Raw genomic sequence first — 24,610 nt, forward strand, 5'->3', positions numbered from 1 at the left:
AGCGAAGGGGAAGCTGATCAGAAAAGTTTTTAGAAAAATTGGCTGAAAAGCCATCCGGGCCATGCTTTCCTACTTGCCTGTTTCTGATTGCTGATGTTATTTCCATAGTTTTCAGAGCTTTCTCAAGCTCATTAAAATGATTAACACTGATAGAAGGAATTTGGAGAAATCTAAAAAAAAATAAAAATGTTTTAGCTCATCAATGCCTGCAGTTGAGTCAGAGCTGTACAGTAATTTGTAAAAATCAAAAAAGCAGGAATTCATTTCTGCATTATCAGTATGTTGTACCCCCCTCTCATTGAGTATGTTTTATGGACCCAGCAGAAGAAGGAATACATCCTGGAAGTAGGATTACAAAATTGCCAGCTATCAACCATACCATAATTTTCAAGTAGTAGATAATAGACTGGGCAGATTTTGACAGGGGCGCCCTCGCCAAGGAGCTCCGATCTGGTGGAGAAAGCAATTTGGAATTTGCATTACCCTTAATTATAAGATTATGTGTTGATATATTTGACAAATTTGAAAATAAATTGTTGAAAAATATCGGGTCATTCCAGTTCGGGAGCTAGCCATTCTGCGTACATATGGAATATGTAATAGTGTGGAGAGGTTGTCATTCCTTTTAGAAATAAATAATGAAATTGTTTTTTAAAATAATGACGCATTACATCTCCAGTTACTAATTGGTGGTGTAACTCTTTTCTGTGTCAGACATATATACAACATCAGAATGAATCTGAGTATCTGTATTATCCCTCATAATGGAACTTCTAACTAAAAAGTAGTGTAAGCGAGAATATAAGTGGTGTACTGGTGAAAACAAGGTGTAATCCCTGGGAGTGGGATGATGTGAACACCAAGCATAGCAACAACCAAAATCCCTCATGTATTGTCTTGAGAATTCCAGTTCCTTTGACTCACTGCTGTGCTGGAGACTATAGTGTTATTGTCTCTTCTTTGATCCTCCAAACCTGTGCAGATTTGATAAAATAGCCTCACACAGTTTCTACATTCCTCTTTTTCACCAGTGACATCAAAACAAGAGCTTGTTATTTTGCATTATAAAAGAATTTATTTGAATGGAAATCTGGTACTTTTAAACCTGCTGTATTTCACATAAAAGTAGCTACTGTGTTTGATAGTTGTGCTAATATTGCTATCACTACCTCCACTGCAGAGATTCAAAGAGTTAAGAACTTACATAAAATGGCATCCACGGGGCAGTCGTCACTCTCCTTAAACTCAAAGCAATCATAATACTTGTCTCCACATTAGAGTAAAAATAAATACAGAATGTAAAGAATAAATATTCAGACATAAAAAAATACATAGAAACTTTGGAAATCATTTTTGGCACAACACCAGGACAGGAATGTGACAAAGTGGCTAGGAAAGAATTCATTTGCCATTTGTCACTTGCATATATTGTTATTTTGTGTTCTGTTATTTTACAGTCAGCCATAATGCTTTAATTTAGACATTGCTGGTGTAACTTCTCTTAACACACACTATCCCGGGTTTTGTTTGTGGTAGCAGTAGTTACATCCTTTACATCCATGCATGTGTTTTAAAGCAAACACTAGTGATGTGACGTTCTGTATCGAGGCTTCGAAGCTTGTGTCGAGTAATTGAGGGGGCGTTTCCGCGATGCGCGTATCGAGGCTTGCTTCATTTATGGGAGGAGCTGAAAATGATGACGTCCGAAGCCTCGCTGCCCGGCTGTACCACGTGACTGGTTCATGAAGTGGTTCGAACTTTGCCGCGAGATATGACAGCGATATAAACCCCTCAGACTTCATTCAAAATGTAGGTGTTTGATGGAGAGTTGCGGTTAGTGAGAGTTTGGAGACAGTTTGGAGGTTTATGAGAGTGAGGAGAGAAAGTCAGGAGAGAATGGAGCTGGCTAAGAAGAGGAGGATGTCCTCCCCTGTGTGGGAACATTTTGATCTTATTCCTCCCAACAAGGTATGTAAATCTCTACAGAAGATGTATTTTCATAATACTGATGGTGCAATACAATTTATGTTAAGCTTTCTTTACTTTTGTACAAGGTGAAGTGTTTGCTATGTGCCAGGGAGCTGGGATATAACAACAACACCTCATCCATGCTTAGGCACTACAGAGCTTTGCATGAGAATAAGGGGAACACCGATTGTGGAGCAAGACCAGGTGAGCCATCAAATGCAATGATAATATAGCATGCAGTAATGTTACTAAATGATATAACAATATTATACAACTGTTATAAGTTACGTGTGTGATATTTATATTTGTGCTTTGTCTTTATTGTCTTTCCTCAGAACAATCTCAAATAGATGAAGACCTGGTTAGTATGGTGATTGAGGACTCCCAGCCATTTAGCATTGTGGAGGATAAAGGATTTAAAAGATTTGTTAAATCATTAAATCCTAGCTATGTTCTCCCCACTAAAAAGGTCATAAAAGCAGTGAAAATTTAGTTTTTACAGAATAAAATGTGAACAGGCAGGACTGAGGCTCAAAGCCTCAGTGTGTAGCTGTCCATACCTCAACGTTACAAAAGCACAACTACTGTCCACACCCCAACCACACCTCACCTCACAGTAAATGATCATTTCCATTTTAAGCATTTCCAAATGATCATTTTCCATACTGCCAGTATAAATATACACAGTATACTGCATCACTACAATATAGATGTTTTACACACTCCTTTTGTTGTTGACATTTACAGGCTGTGTGCAAAAGGCCACACTCTTCAAATTCATGCCAACTAATATTTTTACATCCAGTAGGTGTCCTACTAGAGCAAATGAAGCTTCAAGAAGCTTTGTGCTGGGGTGAACCAATTGGATGAAAAGCTTCAGTGCTTCATGAAGCTTCATCTGCCCATCACTAGCAAACACTACTAACCATCAGATCATCTGAATTTTCTTCTGTTTACAGGCACATGTCTGGTAAATTATGTTTCTTTATGTTGCTTTGGTTATACTTACCATGGTGTCCATGTTGTGTATTTAGGTCCTATATGTGAGACAGGTATATGGGAAGGGCCGCCCACTGCTTCCTGTTTATATAGGGTCATGAGGTCAATGATTGCATCACTGGGTGTAACCAAATGGAGGGTTTTTCATTTTGTATAGTATTGTTTGTTTTCTTTAAAGTAGCCTTTTGAGTTATATTGTATGCAGTGTTTTACTTTACAAACCATTTAGTTGAGTAAATGAGTTTGTCAGTTTCATGCATGACTTTATTCCTGTTTTTTGTTTAGAATTGTATTATTTGGTTTGACCTATTTTGTTTCAATGGTAGGGACTAACGAGGTCAGGTGTGGGCAAAGTCTTGTATAAAGCCAGTGGGATTTTTGCATGCCTGATTGATTGTTTTATGGTAAAATGGAGATGCCAGCAATAAAATATGCTTAAAAGAACTTCAATCGTCTGCTAATGCTATTTACTTATCACCTTCCTTGCTGCTTAAGTTATGCTACATCACAAGGACCAACATAACCTGCTGCCCCAAAAATCACTGAACCTCAACCCCGATGGACGGTGACAATACCATGGTTCAGTTTCATTACCACTGGAATTCCAGTGGCTTCTCCAGATCTGTCTCAAGATTCCTGGATTGTCCTAGGAGAAAAAACAGAGGTCCCAGCTACACCTCTACAAACTGAATTGGCCCAGCTGATGGTTGGACTACAGTTAGTAAAGGTAAGGATAGTGGCAGGCATTGAGTGAGTTCTTCATTGGATCCGCTGCAGTTTGCTTACCAGCCTGGCATCGGGGTGGAGGACGCCATCATCTACTTCCTGCACCGAGCTCTGACTCACATGGAGAAGCCTGGAAGCACTGTGAGGATCATGTTCTTTGATTTCTCCAGTGCTTTCAACACCATCCAACCACGACTTCTGAGGGACAAGCTGGAGCTATCAGGAGTGGACCACCACATGTCCCAGTGGATACTGGACTACCTCACAGGACGCCCACAGTATGTAAGGACACAGGGCTGTGTCTCTGATACGCTGGTCTGCAGTACGGGGGCCCCACAGGGAACTGTGCTGGCACTGTTCCTCTTCACCCTCTTTGGCAGAGTACAGACAGTGGACTCTGGACTTTGTGGACTGGTGCCAGCAGAACCTCCTGCTGATCAATGCTGGGAAAACCAAGGAGTTGGTGGTGGACTTCCGGAGATGCAGACCCACCACACTGATACCAGTGAACATCCAGGGAGTGGACATTGAGATAGTGGACTCGTATAGGTACCTGAATAATGAACTAGACTGGAGCCACAACACTGATGCTCTTTACAGAAGGGGCTTCTGAGGCCACTGAGGTCTTTTGGTGTTCAGGGAGCTCTTCTAAAGACCTTCTATGACTGTGGTGGCATCTGTCATTTTTTTACAGTGTTGTATGTTGGAGCAGCAGTTTATCGGCAGCTGAGAGGAAGAGGTTGGATAAACTCATAAGGAAGGCCAGCTCTGTTCTGGGATGCACCCTGGACCCAGTGCAGGTGGTGGGAGACAGAAGGACTCTGGCCAAAATAACATCTCTGATGGACAGAGTCTCCCACCCCATGCATGTAAATGCTGCTGAACTGCAGAGCTCCTTCAGTGACAGACTGCTGCATCCTAGATGCATGAATGAGCGTTTCTGCAGATCCTTCCTCCCTGCAGCTGTCAGACTGTACAATCAAAACTGCTCCCAACAAACAGATGTTTACATCCGCGCTGTAACTTGCACCATCTTATCAACCGATTCACACTACAACCTGGGTTTGCCTCTTATCTGTATTTCATTTTATTTAATATTAATAACTGTACAGTACTGTTTTTGGTAACTATTGTCCTTGATGTAAAATAAAAAAATAAAAAAATTATATATGTTTTTCTTGCCGCTGTTATAACCAAATTGCCCCTTGTGGGACAATTAACGGATTATTCTATTCTCTATTCTAGGCAGTCATGTTCTGTGAGTCGTGCGTTTGGGTCCAATCTCCTGCCTGCCACACAGCACATCATGACAGTAACACAAGGGTGAACTAAAAGCAGCAGCTTTATTGCGCTGTAGCAAAACAGAAATGAAAATCCAAAAGTAGAAAACTAGAAACAAACGATGAGGAACTAAGACACTGGGAAACTAAAGTGAAAAGCAAGAAAACAAAAATGTGAACAGAGAACTAAAATGTTACCAGGAACACGGAGGAGAAAACACAGCACGGGGAAAGAACAACACAACAATGACAGAGAGAAACACAGGGCTTAAATACACTGAGGGAAACGAGGGAATAGGAGACAGGAGGGAAACACAGCTTAGAGAAATCAGACTTCACGAGACAAGGGAAGCAAAACCAGACACACTGACATGAGACAGACTTTCAAAGTAAAACAGGAAGCACACGACAGGCACAGACGCAAAGTGGACACAGAGCAGAGGGAGCTCAAAATACAAAACAGAAACCAAAACACTGGTAGTAATAAACCAAAATAATAATAATAATAATAATAATAATAATAATAATAATAATAATAATACAGACCAAAACACTGGGTCACTGACCCAGGACCGTGACAGTTACTCCTAACATCAATCAGATATCCAGCTCAAAAATAAATTTGACATCCTGGATGTCTAAGAATTCCCCTTACTGACCTTTTGTTTCCCTGCACCTAAGCCATCTTCATATAATCCACAAAATGAATGCCTGCCTAAAGTAATTTCCAGTGTTTATATCTTTTTTATATAGATACTTTAATTCAATTTTATAATTAAAAGCTTCTAAAAAGTATTTTGTTTTACCTGAAATCATTTGTATAACTAAAAGTGAAATTTGATATTCATCTCCAGGGTTATTAAACAGAATTAAATTGTGTTCAATGAAATTGTTCTACTGTGATGGTGTGCATATGCAGCCAGGTGTTTTCCTGTGTGGGCCCTTTCCTCTGGTGTCTGTCTCTGGGCAGAGCTCCCATCCTCTCACCTGGGCAGCTCACCAGGAGCTAATCTGTGGCAATCAGCAGAGGTTATTTATGACCAGCATTACCGTCCTGGTGCCTTCGTCAACTCACCTATGTTGGTAACAGGCTCACTCTTCTCACTCTGAATCCACGTCCTTGTATGACATACCTTGCTTTCTATAGCCTCTAGCTCTGTTGACTCGCCACAGCTCCACACTGCAATAGAAATCACCTTTTGGACACTGGTCACAACCCTCACCGGATTCACACCACACTTCAGGAAGAAAATACCGGCCACACTCACTTGCCTGCCCTCTTGCCACCGCAGCTCACCAGGAGTTCTGGAATTCAGGTCAACCCGTCTTTGTTGTTCTCAGCCTTCCACTCGGACCTCTGCCCCTCCAAGTCTAAGATTCCATATGCATAAAGCATATGATGATGCCATATGAGCTCAAATTCCACTGTTATCTCTGAACCAGACCGTACACCTTCTCACTCCCTTTTCCTCTCTCCTGAGTGTGACCTTGCGACCACCACGCCACCAGTCTCCCCTTGTGTTACCTGCGTTAGGCTACCATGTTAGAACCCTTACCACACGCTAGGTTTCCAGGTTATGTCCCCCCCCCCCCCGTCAAGGATAACTCTGTGTTTTGTGTTAAATAAGGTTTCGTATTAAGTTAACTGTACCGCCTCTCCACATCAATCTTGCACTTGAGTCCAGTTTTGTACAGGCATTTGGTGCCACGTGATATTCTACTGGATTTTCCTTGCATAAACAAATTCTGAACTAAATACATGCAGGTCAAGTTCTTATGATGAATGTATTGTGTGAACACATTTTGAACTTATCACATCATCAATAATGAGCAAGTTGTTGTTATTTGGAGGTAAAAGGTCATCGTCACTCAGAGACTCCGGTATTCCATTCACAAAGGTGTCTTGATGCATGCTCAATCATCCAGGTAAGTAAATCCAAAACAGTTGATTCTGTTCATCTGGATGTAACGTTTTCAGTGGGAGAAATGTTTCGTCACTCATCCAAGTGACTTCTTTAGTTTGAGCTGGCTGCAGATTTCCCCAACCTTATATGCAGTACATTTGCACAATGACTGAAACCAGCCCACTGAAATGAACAATTGGCTGTGAGGTCAGTTCCTTGATCATTAATATGCAAAGTGTCATAACAATTGATCTACAACCACTGATCAATGGCCATGAGTACCATTCACAAAGAGTTAGGGATTGTAAGATGGTGAAACATGAACCCTTAGGGCACCTCCTCGATTCAGAGATGGACTTTCCCTTTTCACGTAAATTGCCTCCTTGGCAGTTGTCCTTCTCTCCTGGATCAGCTGGAGCTTTCTTTAGGCACCTTCCCAGCTTTGACAAATGTCCAGCTGGGATAACCACATTTACTCAGGGCCTTCTTGTAGTAATTGCTAAATAGTGGAAAGGGGGTGGGATTAAATAAGCTCATGCTTCTTCCTACTCCTTTTGGAACATGTAAGTTATTTATAATTATTATTGCTTTGTTTCCTTTCATTTTGCTTTGTCTCTTTTTTTTCTCTCTGTTTATGAACTATTTTAACATGTTCAAAATAAAGATTCAATACAATACAATAGAGATGGAACAAAACTGATGTACATCATAATATTTGCTAAACATCAGCTGCCTGAATCTGGCAGGATCTGTAATCAACTCACATGATGGCATGTTTGTTCGCATGCAGAATCGTCACCACAGAGAGTTCAGAAACAGTTTATTACAATCCCTGATTGCTTTGTTTTCACATATCTTAGGGGGGTCTAGTCTGACGCCCTCTCTCATAATAGTCTTCAACATACTTCTGCTGTTCCTCAGCTGTTTTCACACTTTTTGGGTAACCAGATGGCTGCTGCTTCAATTTCAAAAATGTTTTGACATATAGTTTTAACAGTGTGTCAGTTTTGTTAGCAGAATGCCACACTTTACTGATGCAGACAATCTGATACACTTTTTCAAGTTCAAAGGACAAACCAACAATTGTCTCTCACTTTAACCATGCACACAATCACTGTGCTGGTTCTGTTCTTCGGCACAAGTTCTGCAGAGCTGCAGCCGACTGAGCGTGTTTGTAGCAGCAACCATGATAAGTGTTAATAAAGAATGCTAAAAAGCATGTATGTGTGGACAGGTCTGCCATGTCATTATTACACCTTGTTTAACAAAGTATTAACAAAATAGCATTTAGTGGAAGATGAATGCAGCCACGCACTTTAATGTGTTCAAACAGAATTTCTTCTGTCCATCTTCACACAAAACTTGTCATGGTCCTGAGTCCGTGAACTCAGTGATTTTGGCTTTGTGTATTATTATTATTATTATTATTATTATGGTTTTGCTCCCTCTGTTGGCCCCTGATGATAGTGTTTGCCCTGCCTCGTCAGGTTCATCAGGTCCAGCTGTGTTCCCCACCTGTGTGTAATTCCCAGTGTTCTTCAGTGTGTATTTAGGTTGTGTGAATTCGTGTGCTGATTACTGGTCAGTCTGTGAATCTACCATGTGTTCTCCCTGCTGTCATCCTTCATGTATCTCTGCTCGCCTTCCTCCGTGTTCAGATTTGCTGTTTAGTTGTTTAGTTTCTCCCAGTTCAGGTTACTTTTAGTTCTGTTTAGCCATCCTCGCCTTGTGTTTTGTTTTGCAATAAACTTCCCCCACGCATCTCAGCAAGTGCCTGTGTGATGGCTGCATGCAACCACACAATTGAAATACTTGGGTAATATTCATTTTATCTTTTTGTCTTATGTTTACATCATGCTCTAAAACTTCTGTGATCATAAGTTAACTAATTTAATATTTTGAGTTTACCTGTAATGCATGACAGCACTAAGCTATAGTCCAAATGGTGGCATAGACTCTGTTTTGTATTGTTATTTTATATGGGTACATGTTATATTAATTAGTGATGTGATGTTCTGTATCGAGGCTTCAAAGCTTGTGTCGAGTAATGAAGGGGGCGTTTCCGCGATGCGCGTATCGAGGCTTGCTTCATTTATGGGAGGAGCTGAAAATGATGACGTCCGAAGCCTCGCTGCCCGGCTGTACCACGTGACTGGTTCATAAAGTGGTTCGAACTTTGCCGCGAGATATGACAGCGATATAAACCCCTCAGACTTCATTCAAAATGTGGGTGTTTGATGGCGAGTTGCGGTTAGTGAGAGTTTGGAGGTTTATGAGAGTGAGGAGAGAAAGTCAGGAGAGAATGGAGCCAGCTAAGAAGAGGAGGATGTCCTCCCCTGTGTGGGAACATTTTGATACTATTCCTCCCAACAAGGTATGCACATTTCTACAGAAGATGTATTTTCATAATACTGATGGTGCAATACAATTTATGTTAAGCTGTCTTTACTTTTGTACAAGGTGAAGTGTTTGCTATGTGCCAGGGAGCTGGGATATAACAACAACACCTCATCCATGCTTAGGCACTACAGAGCTTTGCATGAGAATAGGGGGAACACCGATTGTGGAGCAAGACCAGGTGAGCCATCAAATGCCATGATAATATAGCATGCAGTAATGTTACTAAATGATATAACAATATTATACAACTGTTATAAGTTACGTGTGTGATATTTATATTTGTGCTTTGTTTTTATTGTCTTTCCTCAGAACAATCTCAAATAGATGAAGACCTGGTTAGCATGGTGATTGAGGACTCCCAGCCATTTAGCATTGTGGAGGACAAAGGATTTAAAAGATTTGTTAAATCATTAAATCCTAGCTATGTTCTCCCCACTAAAAAGGTCATAAAAGCAGTGAAAATTTAGTTTTTACAGAATAAAATGTGGGCAGGACTGAGGCTCAAAGCCTGTAGCTGTCCATACCTCAACGTTACAAAAGCACAACCACTGTCCACACCCCAACCACACCTCACCTCACAGTAAATGATCATTTCCATTTTAAGCATTTCCAAATGATCATTTTCCATAGTGCCAGTATAAATATACACAGTATACTGCATCACTACAATATAGATGTTTTACACACTCCTTTTGTTGTTGACATTTACAGGCTGTGTGCAAAAGGCCACACTCTTCAAATTCATGCCAACTAATATTTTTACGTCCAGTAGATGTCCTACTAGAGCAAATGAAGCTTCAAGAAGCTTTGCACTGGGGTGAACCAATTGGATGAAAAGCTTCAGTGCTTTATGAAGCTTCATCTGCCCATCACTAATATTAATTATATTTCTGTTTTTTTTCTGAGTTACCTGGCCTCCGCTCCAGTCCTTCCTGGTTTGGCTGAAAGAGGAGGCTGAGGGTGGAGCTGGTTTAAATGCAGAAGCCAATAAAATGGACTGGACCATCTACTGCGATCATGTAGGGGGAATGGGGTTCTTCTTGAATGATGGTTAGCTGTTATCTCTCTAGTTTTCACCTTTGGTGTATATAATGGTTTATTTATAAATTATATAACTGGAGCTGTTTCTCATTTGGGCAGGTCAGTTTGTTGAGTTATGTTTTGTTAAGTGACTTTTGAGTAGAGTTTTGTTAAGTTAACCTCTTTTATGGGCCCACTTGGTTCTTAATCTTGGATGGCAGAAAACTTTTTACAGCTTAACCAGGACAAAACTGAAGTTTTAATCGTCGGTCCTGAGGCTCAGAGAGAGATACTCTTGTCTAAATTACAGGCATTTTCACTATGCCTTTCACTACAAGTGAAAAACCTGGGTGTTATTTTCGACTCTGAGCTTGGTTTTATCCCACATACTAAACATGTAACCAAAACTGGATTTTATCATCTAAAAAATATAGCCAGAGTCCGCCCTATTCTCTCTCGGGCCAACATGGAGATGTTGATGCATGCTTTTATTACCAGTCGCATTGATTACTGTAATGCCCTGCTCTCTGGTCTTCCCAAAAAGAATATTTCACCTTTACAACTTTTACAAAACTGCAGCTCGTGTGCTGACGAAGACCAGAGGGCGGGCCCACATTACACCGGTTTTAGAATCGCTGCACTGGCTCCCCGTGTGTTTCAGGATCGATTTTAAAGTTCTTTTATTGGTTTTTAAATGTCTTAATGGTCTTGGGCCTTCTTATCTTTCAGATCTGCTTCTACCATATGAACCCTCGCGGACCCTGAGGTCCTCTGGTCCTGGCCTTTTGATCGTTCCTAAAGTCAGGACACATACTCACGGAGAGGCAGCTTTTCAGTGGTATGGTCCTCGTCTGTGGAACAGCCTGCCGGAGGAGCTCAGGGCCGCAGAGAACGTACATGTTTTTAAGAACAGGCTCAAGACCCACCTCTTTAATTTAGCTTTTACTTAATGTTTATTTATTCTATGTTATCCTGTTATTCTATTTATATTATTAAATTAGTGTATGTATCCATGACCGCTTATGTTAATGAGAGTGTGGGGAGTGAATTGGAGGGCGGGATGGGGTGGGGTGGGGCGGGCTGCTTTTAACCATGTAAAGCACTGTATGCTACATTCTGTATAAAAAGTGCTTTATAAATAAAGATTGATTGATTGATTAAATTTATGTTTTTTAAGTTTATTTTTGTCATTTTGAATTTTTGTAATCACCTTGTCCTTTTTGGGGTATAATAAAACCCATTTTTTGGAAGATTACATTTGTGCCTGTGTGTTCCTGGCAGCTTGGTTCATGATAGCCTGCATTTGGGTCCTGGTTCATTCCTCCACATGGCTCACTCTGCTAGCCGTGACAAAACTGGCCTCATGCTTAAAGCAGGGATACCTGGTCTCAAAATGATATATTATGTAATTTAACGAGGTTTTTTCATTTCAGTAGGCTGAATAAAACACTCATGAGCCATGTCACTCGGTAGCATGTGTTCTGCACAGAGTTTACACACGCTGCACATTTGTACTCTGTTTTTTCTTTTTTTGTCTTGTATATTTTCCCGCATGATCCACAGTATTTCATGCAAAGCTCACAACCAGAACAGGTGAAGTAAACAACCATAAAAATCCCATTTTACTTGAGAAAAAGACATGCTGTTTAAACAGTCACAGTCAAAGAGTCACATTATGTTTTCCCAAGGTAAAACAAATCCAACAAAGCAACTTCTAACATGCAAAAACCAAATAGGTCTTCCACTCCACAATTAGACATGAAAAGGCTTTATTCTCCGTTTACCAAGTTAAAAAAAACAAATCCAACATTGTTTGTCTAAAAAAACAAGTAGGTCTTCCTTTATTAAGGCTTCTCTGTAGTAGGATACAGCAACATTTAATAATTGGATCCTCCGTCAATAAAAATAATTCCTGTTTGAAAAAAGCACACTAAAAACCGAAATAGACACTTGATAAAAGAGATAAAATATTGAAACCTAATTAAACACACCCACTAGGTGGAGACAGGTGTGGGAGTTACGTGCACGAGCAAAGCTGGCAGTTATATTTTTCTCACTACAGTTACTGGACTCATCTCAAAGAGAGACGAGGCAGCCTACGAAGAGAAAGTCCTGCAGGTGGCAGCCTGGTGTTCAGAAAGCCACCTGGCACTGAACACCAAGAAAATCCAGGAGATCCTTGTATATTCAGGAGGCACAGCACTAGGGATGGGTATCGTTTAGGTTTTATCCGATACCTATGCCAAACCGGTACTTTTGAAACAGTGCCGGTGCTTAAACGGTGCTCAAACCGGTGCTTAAAGAATGGAGAACACAAAATTGGTCCAAAAACCTCTCATGTTCAGCTGTTTTTTGTAAAAAGATAACAATGTTAGCCTTTTCTGCAGCTATGGGGCATATATGGTATCACTCTTGGCTGGAAGCAGTGCTTAAACAATGGAGAAAACACAAACTTTGTCCAAAAACCTCTCATGTTTAGCTGTTTTCCACTTTTTCTTTGGTCATTTTAGCCTTTTTGGCCAGGGTGAAGGGAGTATCTGCCATCAAACACGAAGACAGCCGCATGTAACTATGATGATGTTTGCTAGTTCACCTTACATGCATTAATGTAATAACGTGGTTAGCCTACTAAACGTAAATTACACACGAACAACATTAAGCTACTCACGCAGAGAAGAACGGCTGCTGCTGCCATCATCATCATCCGTCATCATTTCTGCTACACTGGCAGGGCTAGGGGCCAGGACTGTACTCCTCTTCGGGTTTTGGGGGATGTTGCTAACTCCGGGTCCAATAACAGGCACCACACTCGCAGTAGATGTGCACGGTGTGAGGTCTCGCAGCAAGCTATCAAATACGGCACATTTCTCGGCTTTTAAAAAAAACGCTATGCGTCGCCAGGTGTTTCATCGGATTTGAGGTGTTACCTCAAGTACAGCCAGACTTTTGACCGCTTCGCCTTGGGTATTTTTAATCTGTAGCTCTGCTCTACAAGAACGTACGTACCTGGGCCCGCCTACTATCCTCGGAAACGTAAAATGATTGGCTAGAATCTAAAGTGTATCACAGCTCAGGAAAAAAAAGCACCAAAATAAAGCACCGAAATGTGCGCTGCTTTTCGGTCAAGTTACTACCGTTTATGACCGGATACCGGTACCCATCCCTACACAGCACCCACTTAGCTGCCTTGTACATCAATGGCGAGTGTGCGGAAAGGGTCCACATCTTCCGTTTCTCTGCGTCCTCATCTCTGCTGAGATGGACAAACAACACCACAGCATTGGTCAACAACTTCATGAGGGTCCTCAGGAAGCACAACCTGCTACTGACCTTCTACTGCTCGTCCATCAAGAACCTGCTGACATACTGTATGGTACGGCAGGTGCATCATGGCAGACAGGGAGAGGCTTCAGCTGCCCTCTCCCCTCACTGGTGGACATTTATACCCCACCCCCCGCCCTGCTGTCTCAGCAGAGCAACAAACATCATCAAGAACAGCTCCCACCCTGGTTTTGACCTGTTCAACCTGCTGTCCTCGAGGACGTGCTACAAGTGCATCAGTACAAAACCTAACAAACTCAAGAACAGCTTTTTCCAAAGCCATAACCACCCTGAGCTCATACATGCACTGACTACACAGTCTAACCCAGTGGTCCTCAACTCCCGGGTGCTGACGAGTCGTTTGGTACTGGGCTGCGAGAGTTGAGGCTCGGGTGTGAAATTTACGGTTTTTATCGTTTTTCAGCGTTATTTTTTTAATCGTTTTTATCGTTAACTCGGTTTCCCTGGGTCTTTTCCCATGTGTTATGAATAAATCTTCTGTTTTTTGGTACCGGTACTGGTTTTATTTTATTGCATTTATCCGCAACACCTTAAAGGCTGGTCCGTGAAAATATTGTCGGACATAAACCGGTCCGTAGAGCAAAAAAGGTTGGGGACCACTGGTCTAACCCGCCAACCCAAGGACTTCCCTCTATAGACAGACTATGCAATATTTAATCTGTTGAATGCTTGTGAAAGTACTGTATAATATGTGTACTGTGCAATGCCATTACTCTCTCTGTCCAAATATCTGCTACCCACTGCATTTGATCATCATTACTATGCAATATTAAATACATGCAATAACCCACACCATATATAAAATCCTTATTTATTCTTGAAAATGTATACAGCACCGCAGAACTGTGCACATTACCTCCTTCCCCTCTGCAGGAGTTAGGAGTTAGAGCAGGGCGATATGACCAAAAATATTTATCACAATATACATTTGAAAATTTGCGATAACGATATAACTGACGATCTAATTGACACTAGACAAAATACTTTACAACTCCACAACTTTATTAGTGCAAAAAAACCCAAACATCAACGTATTTCCACTTAAACAAGCAGCTGTTTTTTATGTGCATTAAAGTTATATAAAAATGTAACAGTGCAAATGCAAATTCTTTGCTGACAGTTTAACCAAAAGGCATTTCCAGTGGAAATTGGCCGACATATCCTCAGCATAACCATATCCACAAAACTTAAAAAGAGGTTATACACACACAATACGGTAATATTATGTTGAAGCACAGTACGTATCACTCTGCGAGGCTCCTGCCTACGATAGCTGTAATGCTCCGACAATCCATCAAGCGGTGTGGTGCAGATTTTCGAGCGCCGTGTACATAAAATCGTTTTGAAGTCAGTAAACACAACCAGAATTCATACATAAGGCACACGGGATTATAAGGGGCACTGTCGATTTTAAGAAAAATCAAAGGATTGATTTTAAGTGTGCTGTATTTTCAAAAAAACACAGTAATAACGACGGCCCGCTAGCATGCTCTACCAAAAATAGTGCTTTGTTGTGTATCTGACAGACGAAAGCAAAACCAGTTCCACACCATTGAAGTTGCAGCAGTTTTACAAACCAATTCTGGTTCATCCGTTTCATTCAACGAGCTGCTTTCACCCTCCTCATTCTCCGTCGCCACCATGCTTTTTCCGCCATGCGCGTATGAAAAGAAAGGCACAGCGCATGCGCGTTTTACCCATATTCTATCGCAATATTTCATTTTCTTATCGTTGCCCGACATTATACCGGTATTACCGTGAACAGTATGATATGGCCCAGCCCTATTAGGAGTTGCTTTTAATGTCATTGTACATGAGTATAGTGACAATAAAAAGATATTCACTTCTTTCTCAGATTCACCTGAAGATAAATGTATTTTATAATACAGAGAAATGGCTTGTCAGTATGCAGATAATATGCACAACGTAGCCAGATGGCACAAGCCTTTTGGTTCAGAATATTTCAGCCTTACTAATATAAGAAAGACCTATTTTGTTCTTTTGTGGTAAAACCCTCCCCCAAAAAAACTTATGTGGCTGTTTCATGAATCGGATTGTAATTTTGTGTAAGAATATTTCCATGCACACATAAATGAGCACCATTGTAACTCATACTGAATAGAAATTCTTAAATAAATGCATTACCAAAAACAAACTTATGTGTAATAAATTCATTTGAATTAGTAATATATAAAACATACATAATAGCAAATGTTTAATATTTATATGGCTTATTATACTCAACATGGAACAGAGTGCTACAAAAAAAACATACAAAACATAGCTCTACCTCATATATATTTATAAACGTAACTATTCACAGTGAAACAACTTAGAGAATCACGCAACAAAAGAGATTAAAATATTTAATATATCCCTGTCTGGAAAAAAATTCTCTTTGAGAAGAATAATTTTTTTCTGCGTTTCCGGTTGTCATTTTCTCACCTTCCCAGCTTGTTGTCTGTGCAGTGGCTGTTCTCTTTCTCTCTCACCCTCACTCTCTTAAACTCGTACCTCCCTTATGCTTCTGTGTGCGTGCATGTGCTGGGTCTGTAACCCCTGCCCCCTTCCTGCTCAGTGGACCAATACCTGTTTGCAGCGGACACTCAGACGTCACGTAGTTGACCAATCACGTACGACTTGAACGGGGTAAAAATCAGGGGGCGGGGAGGGGAAAAAAGCGTATCCGATTCCTAGGCAGGAACCGGATTCTATCATTCACTTCAAAGTGCCGGCTCTAGAGCTGTTTTGTTCCTGACCGACACGACACATCGCTTGTATGAGCTTATGGTGGGTACTTTAATTTGCAGTCTATGGCCATTCCACCCAAATCACAACATTGACAACACTCCGATGGTCGCTGTCATACATGCTTTTCAAAAGTGACGAAAACATTTGAACGATATTCAATATTTAAGCTAGTTGTACTTTTTTTTTTGGGGGGGGGGGGGGGTGTTAGCTCCTCTTATTTTTTTCATGTGTCAGGTTGCAATGCGTTAAAAGTTTGAAACTTTTACTTTGAATGCGAAAGGTCTCAGTTTCCGGTTTGCTCCACTTTTTCTCGTTTTATCCTTAAGAACAAGCTGGTTACAGAGACAAGCTTGTTTTTAGGTGTGTTTTTGTTCAAATCAACAATAAAACAGGGAAAGTTTTCATGTTATTTGGGAAACATAACCTGTTGAAGAACCAACTCATACATACACTCAAAACATACATACACATATTGCAGCTTCGGCTACTTTATATTAATTATTCCTAGTACACAGACACAAGAAGGTTTTGCTGCTGCATTTGTTTTATTCTTACATATCTTGGTGAAAGACACTGAACACTAGTAGCAGCTGAAGTACAAACACGGAAACTTGTCAAAGCATGCAGTGTTTGGAGGAAGCGCTGACGGCAGTGTGCGAAACGTCTTCAGGTCGCTGTTTATGACACAAGTCGCGCCAATGTGGTGGAATGGACGGAGCTGTGGACAGAGGAGACAGGTCGGCCCTCAGCAGCACGTCGAAACCAACAGGAGCTCAGGAAGCTCTGCACCAGTGCCGACTCATCCAGAATCTGGTGGACATCTCGATTAGCAGCCTCCTGTCTCTTAGGACAAGATGCGCCGCATCCAACGACTTCACCCGGCGGGAGATCCGTACTTTAGAGGTACGTTTAAGATCCAGAGGTGACCCAGGTTTCTACCAGCTGTTTATCCAGTCTTTTGCTTCTCTGAAAGCAAGAGAATGATTGTATTGTATTCACGATTTAAAGACATGCTACGCCATGTTATCTCCTAGATTCCGTGACGTAGAAAAGGTTGTTCACTTTGCAGCAAGTTTTTATTTATTTTTATTTTATTTTTTTAAATTACCCTCTCATATTATATTTTAATATGACTATAATAACTATGAAAGGGCGAGGTGGATGGGGTGGGGCTCTCGAATTTAAAGTTGGGCAGTCACACAGGAGTTAACTTTAGCTTCAAGTGCAGATTTCTTAAAACCTTCGAAGACATATGCCACAGACGGTAAAGCACAGATTCAAAACAAACAAAAAATTATAAGGATGAACTGAATGTAGCTTCTTCGGGTCCAGGGTGCTCCTGTCAGTCATGTTCTCTCACTGTCTTCACTACTGTGGCTTTCTAGGACTCTTCAGGGGGTTAGCATTTGTAACATGTACTTTTCCTACACTCCTCCACTTCCTCCCAAGGTACAAAAAGTTATTATGTGTCCCAGATAATAAATGCAATATCTCAATATGCAGCTTATTGTTTATTTTCTGCAAAGCCATTCCTGCATTTGCCACCAACATTCCAGTTTGCTCAACACAGCTCAGTTCTGTTAAGCTAAGGAAAAATAAAATGTCATTACATAGCACCAAATAATGACATAATTCATCACTGGGCCTTTTACATAGTAAATTTTTTAAAAAAAAGTAAAGTTTATAATATTATAGAAAGAATCATTTTGAGTTCGCACTTTAGCACTCGATAGTAGGGAATCACTTTAATATTAACATTTTAATAGCTCACGTGACTGTGAGCTGCCTTTGGTTACTGAAAATGATCTCAAAATACTTGAAGATGTAAAGTGAATATTTTGACAGCAATTAGCTCTTAGGTTTGTATTATTATTTGTGTACATCAAATCACATATAAAATTGCATGTTGAATCTTGGCTGTAGCTCAGGAGGTAGAGCAGGTCATCTACTCATCCAAAGGTTAGTGGTTTGATCCCTGGCTGCTCCAGTCTGCAGGCCAAATATCGTTGGGCAAGATATGAAACCCGAGTTTCTCTGCGACGCATCCATTGGAGTACGAATGTGTGTGAATGTATGATAAAGTGCTTTCAGTGCTCAGATATAGTAGAAAAGCACTACTTAAGAACCAGGCCATTTACCACCTAAGTATATGGCTGCATGAGCTGCTAATATGCCAGATACACAATAAATGAACTACTTGCTCATACCTGGTACGGTGCAGAAAGTTAGAATAGACAGACCATCAGCGACTCTTAAAATCTTATCAGAGGTTAAACAAAGCATAACAATGTTCCTCATAGTCTTTAAGGTTCCCATATATAAAATGGATTATTGTACATGTGTATGTGTGTATATTTACACACATAGGACTCTCAAGCTGTGTGTTGCTATGTAGTATCTTTGCTGTTCGTAGGACTGCACTCTTCTGGACAGAGATCTCGGATGCCAGGGACCACTGTTGCCTTAACTTTCCACATTGTTGGTATTTCTCAAGCTTCTCATGTTCCTTCTTCCTGATGTTGCTATCACTTGGTAAAGCTACATGTATCATTATGCTTCGTTACTCTGCTTGTCCACCTTTACTGTGTCTGTTGTTTGCCATCACCAGTTTGTCTGTCTGTATCTGAAAGTTCCACAGGATCTTAGCTCCAGTTATTCTCAACCACCCTGGGGCCGTGTCCCATTTTGACCTTGGGACTTCAATGTCATACTAGGCGCACAGATATTCCTATATACTGTGCTAGCCACTTGGTTATGACGTTCCATATATGTGCTACCTGCTAGCATCTTGAAACCTGCTGTTATGTGCTGGATTGTCTCAGGGGCATCTTTCCACAGCCTGCACCTGGGGTCTTGCCTGGTGCGGTAGAATCCAGCCTCTGGCTTTTCTGCTTAGCGCGTGTTCCTGTGCTGCCATGAGTGGTGTCGCTGTGTGACAGTCCAGTGTTTTCCTGCAACTCGATCTCAGTCACTTCTTCTATTCGCTAGTGGTACATACCGTGCAGTGGCCTGTCCTTTCATGATGTTCCTCTTCTTGCTCCTCCTCCTTGAATTCCTTATGGTCCTTTGATCATGTACAGTTCTGATATTCCAGGATCCATGTGGGGAGCATGGAGTCATAGGCTTTCTTGTAGTCAATCCAGGTGATGCATAGGTTGGTTAGTCTGGCCTTACAGTGAATGCTCTGTTTACCAGTAGCTGATGTTTTGCCCCTCTAGGTGTTTCTGCCAGTTCCCTTCTGAGCCCTGCCTTATGTCTGTTCATCTTAGCTAGTATGATGCCTGACAGGAGCTTCTGCCCACATAGCAAGCAGGTCTGGCCTGGATCTGGTATCAAGACGGCACTGTTGGCTGACTTCTGGCATGATAAGACGTATGTCATCCAGATATGAGCCAGGCTTGGCATACATGGCACTGTCTATGTGATGGCATGCCATATATAGCTCGATTGTGATTTTGTTTATGTGGTCCAGGCCCATAGAAAACAGGTCTTCCCTGGATTCGGCATCAAGCTGGTACTTTTGACTGACTGGTGTCATGGCAGGGTGTATGTCAACCAGATGTGGGCCAGGTCTGGCAATGATGGTATTATTTATGTTCCTATTAGAGCAGGGCGATAAGACCAAAAATATTTATCACAATATACATTTGAAAATTTGCGATAACGATATAACTGACGCTATAATTGACACTAGACAAAATACTTTACAACTCCACAACTTTATTAGTGCAAATGCCATGTTGCAATACTATACAGCTATGGTAGCCAATGTTTTAAATGCAGGTTTGACTGGTTTGTGAGTGTACACTTTATCCAAAACCTAGTGAGGGTTTACTCATCATTGCCAGTGGGTGACTGTAGCTCAGGAGGTAGAGCAGGTCACCTACTGATTGGAAGGTGACCTGGCTGGTGCGGCTTTGCCAGTCTGCATGTCAAGAGTGTGAATGTGTATGAATGTAGTTAGGAGGCACTCAGTTTAGAGAGATTGTGTTAATGTGGCATGTTGTATGGAGCACTTTGAGTAATCCGGGAGACTAGAAAAGCACTATGTAAGAATCAGTCCATTCCCTGTCTGAATAGAGTTTTGTCATGTTAGTTTTGCGCATGTTGTTATTACATGGCTTTATTAAGGTACACATTAGGCTGACATCTGGGGCCAGAGCTGAAACTGTTCTGGGCCAGCACAGGACCACCAGTGTGTCTGCAACTGGCCCATGGCTGCACACAACTTACACATGGCCCACATATTGCAAAGAATGACGGCCCTTTGGTGGCCCACATCAGGTTTGCTAGAGGTAATCCACACATGGACCAGCACGGGACCACCAGTGTGTCTGCAGCTGGCCTTGTGCTGGCCCATGTGTGGATTACCTCTGGAAAACCAGATCTGGGAGGTACATTATTGGCTGATAGTTGGATGAGACCAGTGCCTTCTGAGGATCCTTAGGGATCAGGACCGTCTGCCCATTCTGGTCGCATCTCATCCATGGAGTGCAGTTAACTTCTTTAGCCAGTAGCTGTGAATAATATCTGGGCATCGTGCTTTCCAATTTTTCAAACTTGAGACCTGTTGTTTGGATGTCTCCCACTGTTATGGTTACTGGACCCTGTTCAGGGAGGTTGCTATGGCCTGCTCTTAGCTGCACTAGCCACTGAGCATTGTTATTTTGTGTTATGTCCATCTCTCATATCCTCTTACAGTGTTTGGGTTGTATAAAAAATTCTACAGCACATGGTATAACACACACACACACACACACACACACACACACACACACACACACACACACACACACACACACACACACACACACACACACAATAGTCTTTTGTCGAAATTTCACTACAGCAACTCAAAATGGTACTCATTAGTTTATTGCCCCCATATACTTGTGTACTTGCATGCATGCCAGACAACGTCGGAGCATGCTCTTAATGAGATGACAGTCTGTGTCCTGGGGGAGCTCCTGGACATTCTTAGATGCAACCTGAAAGTGTCGGATGCTCAAAATGAACCAGTTCTCATCTGTGAAAAGCACAGGGTGGACCTAACCATTTTGCTATTCTATGGCAAATGCCAGCCTGGCTCCATAGTGCCGGGCAGTGAGCACTTGGCCAACTGGAGGACATCAGGCCCTCAGGCCATCCTCATGAAGTCTGTTTCTGCTTGTTTGTTCAAAGACATTTGCACCAGTGGCCTATTCAGTGTCATTTTGTTTTTCCTTTTCCCTGAAAACCTTCTTTTGTCTAATCATTTCTTAATAACATTTACTTTTACAATAATGTATTATACAGCAGTTGGGAATACATTTCATTATAGTAGATATCTTTCTGAAAGTGTCTGTAACTAAATTTAAGAATATAATTCCTCCACCATTACCTACTTCAGTACCATGTGTCAAAGCAGTGCAGATCAGCTACCTAAACTCTACTCCCACAAAAGTTGATTATCTTGTTAAAAGTGTTACCTCTTTACTGCATACAACCATGGACAATGTGGCACCTCGGGAAAAAAGTCTCAAATCAGAAGTACTTGACTCACTGGTATAATTCTCAAACGTGCAAAGCAGATATCCTGTAATCTGAAGAGGAAATGGGGTCTCACTAATTTAGAATAGTTTTGTTGCTCTATAAAAACCTCTGTATAGATCGAAGATCTTACTATTCATTACTAAATTTGAAGAAAATTGGAACAACGCCTAGGCTTCTTCCCACTGCACTGCAGTCAGAGCTCTGTTAAGCCAAGCATTCCTTTAACCTCCTAAGACCTGTTTTTTTTGTTGTTGTTGTTTTTTTACCTGATTCTTGTTTCTGAGAAAAATGAGATCCACATATGAGGATATTCATTTAAAATTTCGATAGAACAGTGGCAGTATAATGGCCTCGCATGTGGAAATCAGGCCCTTGTAGAGCAAAATTTAGTTGGTCTAGCCAACCCAAAATGTGATGTCCACATATGTGGACGCCAGGTCCTAGGAGGTTAACTTTAACTAGTAATGAGTTCATAAATTTTTTCACAAATAAAATTTTAACCATTAGAGTAAAAAATATTCAGAACTGTGTTACAGATGTATCATTTTGTACAGCTACTGTTGATACTCTTGATATTTTTTTAGACTTTTTGTCCAATTGATCTCTCTGAGTAACTTTCATAATCACTTCCTACAATTAATCAGTGTGTCTATTAGACCTCCATTTGTACAAGACTGCTAAAAGATGTCCTACCAGTCCTTAAATATGATCGGTCTATTTCTATTAATGGGCTACATATCACAGGCCTTTAACACTGCAGTAATTAAACCGTTAGTTAAAAAACCATCACTTGACCCACCTGTCTTAGGTAATTATAGGCCAATCTACAACTTTCGTTTTATTAAAAAAATATGGAACCTCCGTTAATGGTAACAAGCACAAAGATACTATTAATGTCAGGCAGGATATGCCGGGGTGCACATTCCCCCTGATACCTGGCCAATAGAATCAGGCTATGATTCATTCTGGAGTTTTATCATATCCCATGTGGTCAGCCATCCGGTTGTACTGAGCTGTCTGGAAAATCATTTCTTGGTGGCATTTTGGCACCAACAACTGGGTGTGAGTAGAAGAATAGAATAGAATAGAATGTCTTTATTGTCACTATATACATGTACAATAAGATTACAGAGCATCCTCCTACTCAGTGCAGACAGGTGGGAAAGAAAGGGGGGTGCACAGGTGCACAGTTCTGCAGCACTATATACATATGAACAAAAATATTGATCAAAAATATTAAATATATACAAATACACAAATAACTGGGAAAAAAATAGTGTTATATATTTACAGTGTGGGCTATTGCATGCAACTTAAGTGTTGCACAGTGGTGATGGTAGTTGTGTAGTCTGTAAATATGGGGGTCATTGGGATTGGGGGGTGAAACCGTGTTGTCAGTGCGTGTGTGAGTTCAGAGTGGTTGTGGCTTTTGGGAAGAAACTGTTCTTAAGTCTGTCAGTCTTTGGGCTGATGCACCTATAGCGCTTTCCTAAGGGAAGCAGGTTGAACAGGTCAAAACCAGGGTGGGAGCTGTCCTTGATGATTTTTGTTGCTCTGCTGAGGCAGCGGGAGGAATAAATGTCTATCAGGGAGGGGAGAGGGCAGCCGGTGATCTTCTGAAGCTTCACTCTATCTTCTTTAGTGCAGCTGTGATACTGTGATGCAGTATGTCAGCAGGCTCTCAATGGGCGAGCGGTAGAAGGTCAGCAGCAGGTTGGAGTCCAGTTTGTACGTCCTGAGGACACTGCTCCTTTACAGTGAGTGGAGTGGTGCAGGAACCGGGTGAGGATGGTAGCATGGCTGAAGCAGATGAGGGCTGGTGTTGTGGTGTTTCAAAGCGGGCGAAGAAGCAATTCATCTTCTGCCAGCTACTCAGGTTTTCTGTTTTCACAGCACAGCCTCTGTGGTTTATGCCCTGCCACACCTTCCATGTGTTGTTGCTGGACAGGTGGGACTCTATGGTCCTTTTATGGTCTGTCTTGGCTTTTTTAATTCCCCTTTTCAGATCAGCTTGAGCAGCCCTGTACAAAGCTCTGTCGCCCGACCTGAAGACAGCGTACTGGCTTTGAGTAGTGTGCGGACATGGCTGGTCATCCATGGTTTTTGGTTTGGGAAAACCCGAATGTTTTTGTCCACATTCACATTTCCGATACAGAGCTTGATATAGTCCAGTACTGATTTTGTGAATGTTTCTAGGTCCTGGTGTTCAAATATGTTCTAGTCTGTCTTTGTGGTAGGCCTGGACTGCACCTGAAGGGGTGTAGGTTGGTGAGAACAGGAGGGAGAGGTGGGCAGACTGGGGGAGGGGTTTGGCTCTATAAGTGTGCTTAATGTTGGAGTAAACATGATCTAGAGTGTCCTCTCCCCTGGTGGGACTTTTGACATGCTGATAGAATTTTGGGAATACAGTCTTCATGTCGACCTTATTAAAATCACCGCAGGGTGGGACGCTGGTGTTCGTTAATGGTATTCAGCAGGATGGATGTTTACATTGGCATCAGGTAGAATGTACACAGCTGTGATAATCACTACTTTTAGTTCTCTTGGTAAAAAAAGAAAAAAAATGCCAGCATCTTACGGACATGTACTTGAGGTTCGAGGAGCAGTGTCTGTTTATAATTGCCCCATTGTTGCACAAGCTTTCGGGTATTCCCGGGTGAAACCAGGTTTCCGTGACGATTAAGGCAC

The 24,610-nt window shown here is 41.4% G+C and overlaps 1 protein-coding gene and 1 long non-coding RNA gene across 4 annotated transcripts in view; both read left to right on the forward strand.

Annotated features, from left to right (window-relative positions):
* The first annotated feature begins 906 nt into the window (after window positions 1–906).
* On the forward strand, window positions 907–3,625 carry LOC146374307 (uncharacterized). Its single transcript, XR_014802142.1, has 3 exons — window positions 907–1,968; window positions 2,055–2,172; window positions 2,304–3,625. It is a non-coding gene; the product is annotated as an uncharacterized LOC146374307 (long non-coding RNA).
* Window positions 3,626–16,357: 12,732 nt separating this feature from the next.
* Window positions 16,358–24,610, forward strand: part of LOC146374308 (kinase suppressor of Ras 1-like) — a 61,625-nt gene continuing 53,372 nt past the window's right edge. The window contains exons 1-2 of one of the 3 annotated variants that reach the window (XM_084950309.1): window positions 16,358–16,429; window positions 17,061–17,293. In XM_084950309.1, the coding sequence (XP_084806435.1) occupies window positions 17,099–17,293 (195 nt within the window). In that variant the 5' untranslated portion in view covers window positions 16,358–16,429; window positions 17,061–17,098. Of the gene's footprint in view, window positions 16,430–16,769; window positions 17,294–24,610 lie in introns of those variants that run through there. The other 2 variants (XM_084950308.1, XM_084950310.1) reach the window with 2 other exon arrangements.

This window comes from Perissodus microlepis, chromosome 14 (assembly GCF_051167445.1).
Source record: "Perissodus microlepis isolate ML-2025 ecotype Zambia chromosome 14, ASM5116744v1, whole genome shotgun sequence".
NCBI classification, from domain to species: domain Eukaryota; kingdom Metazoa; phylum Chordata; class Actinopteri; order Cichliformes; family Cichlidae; genus Perissodus; species Perissodus microlepis.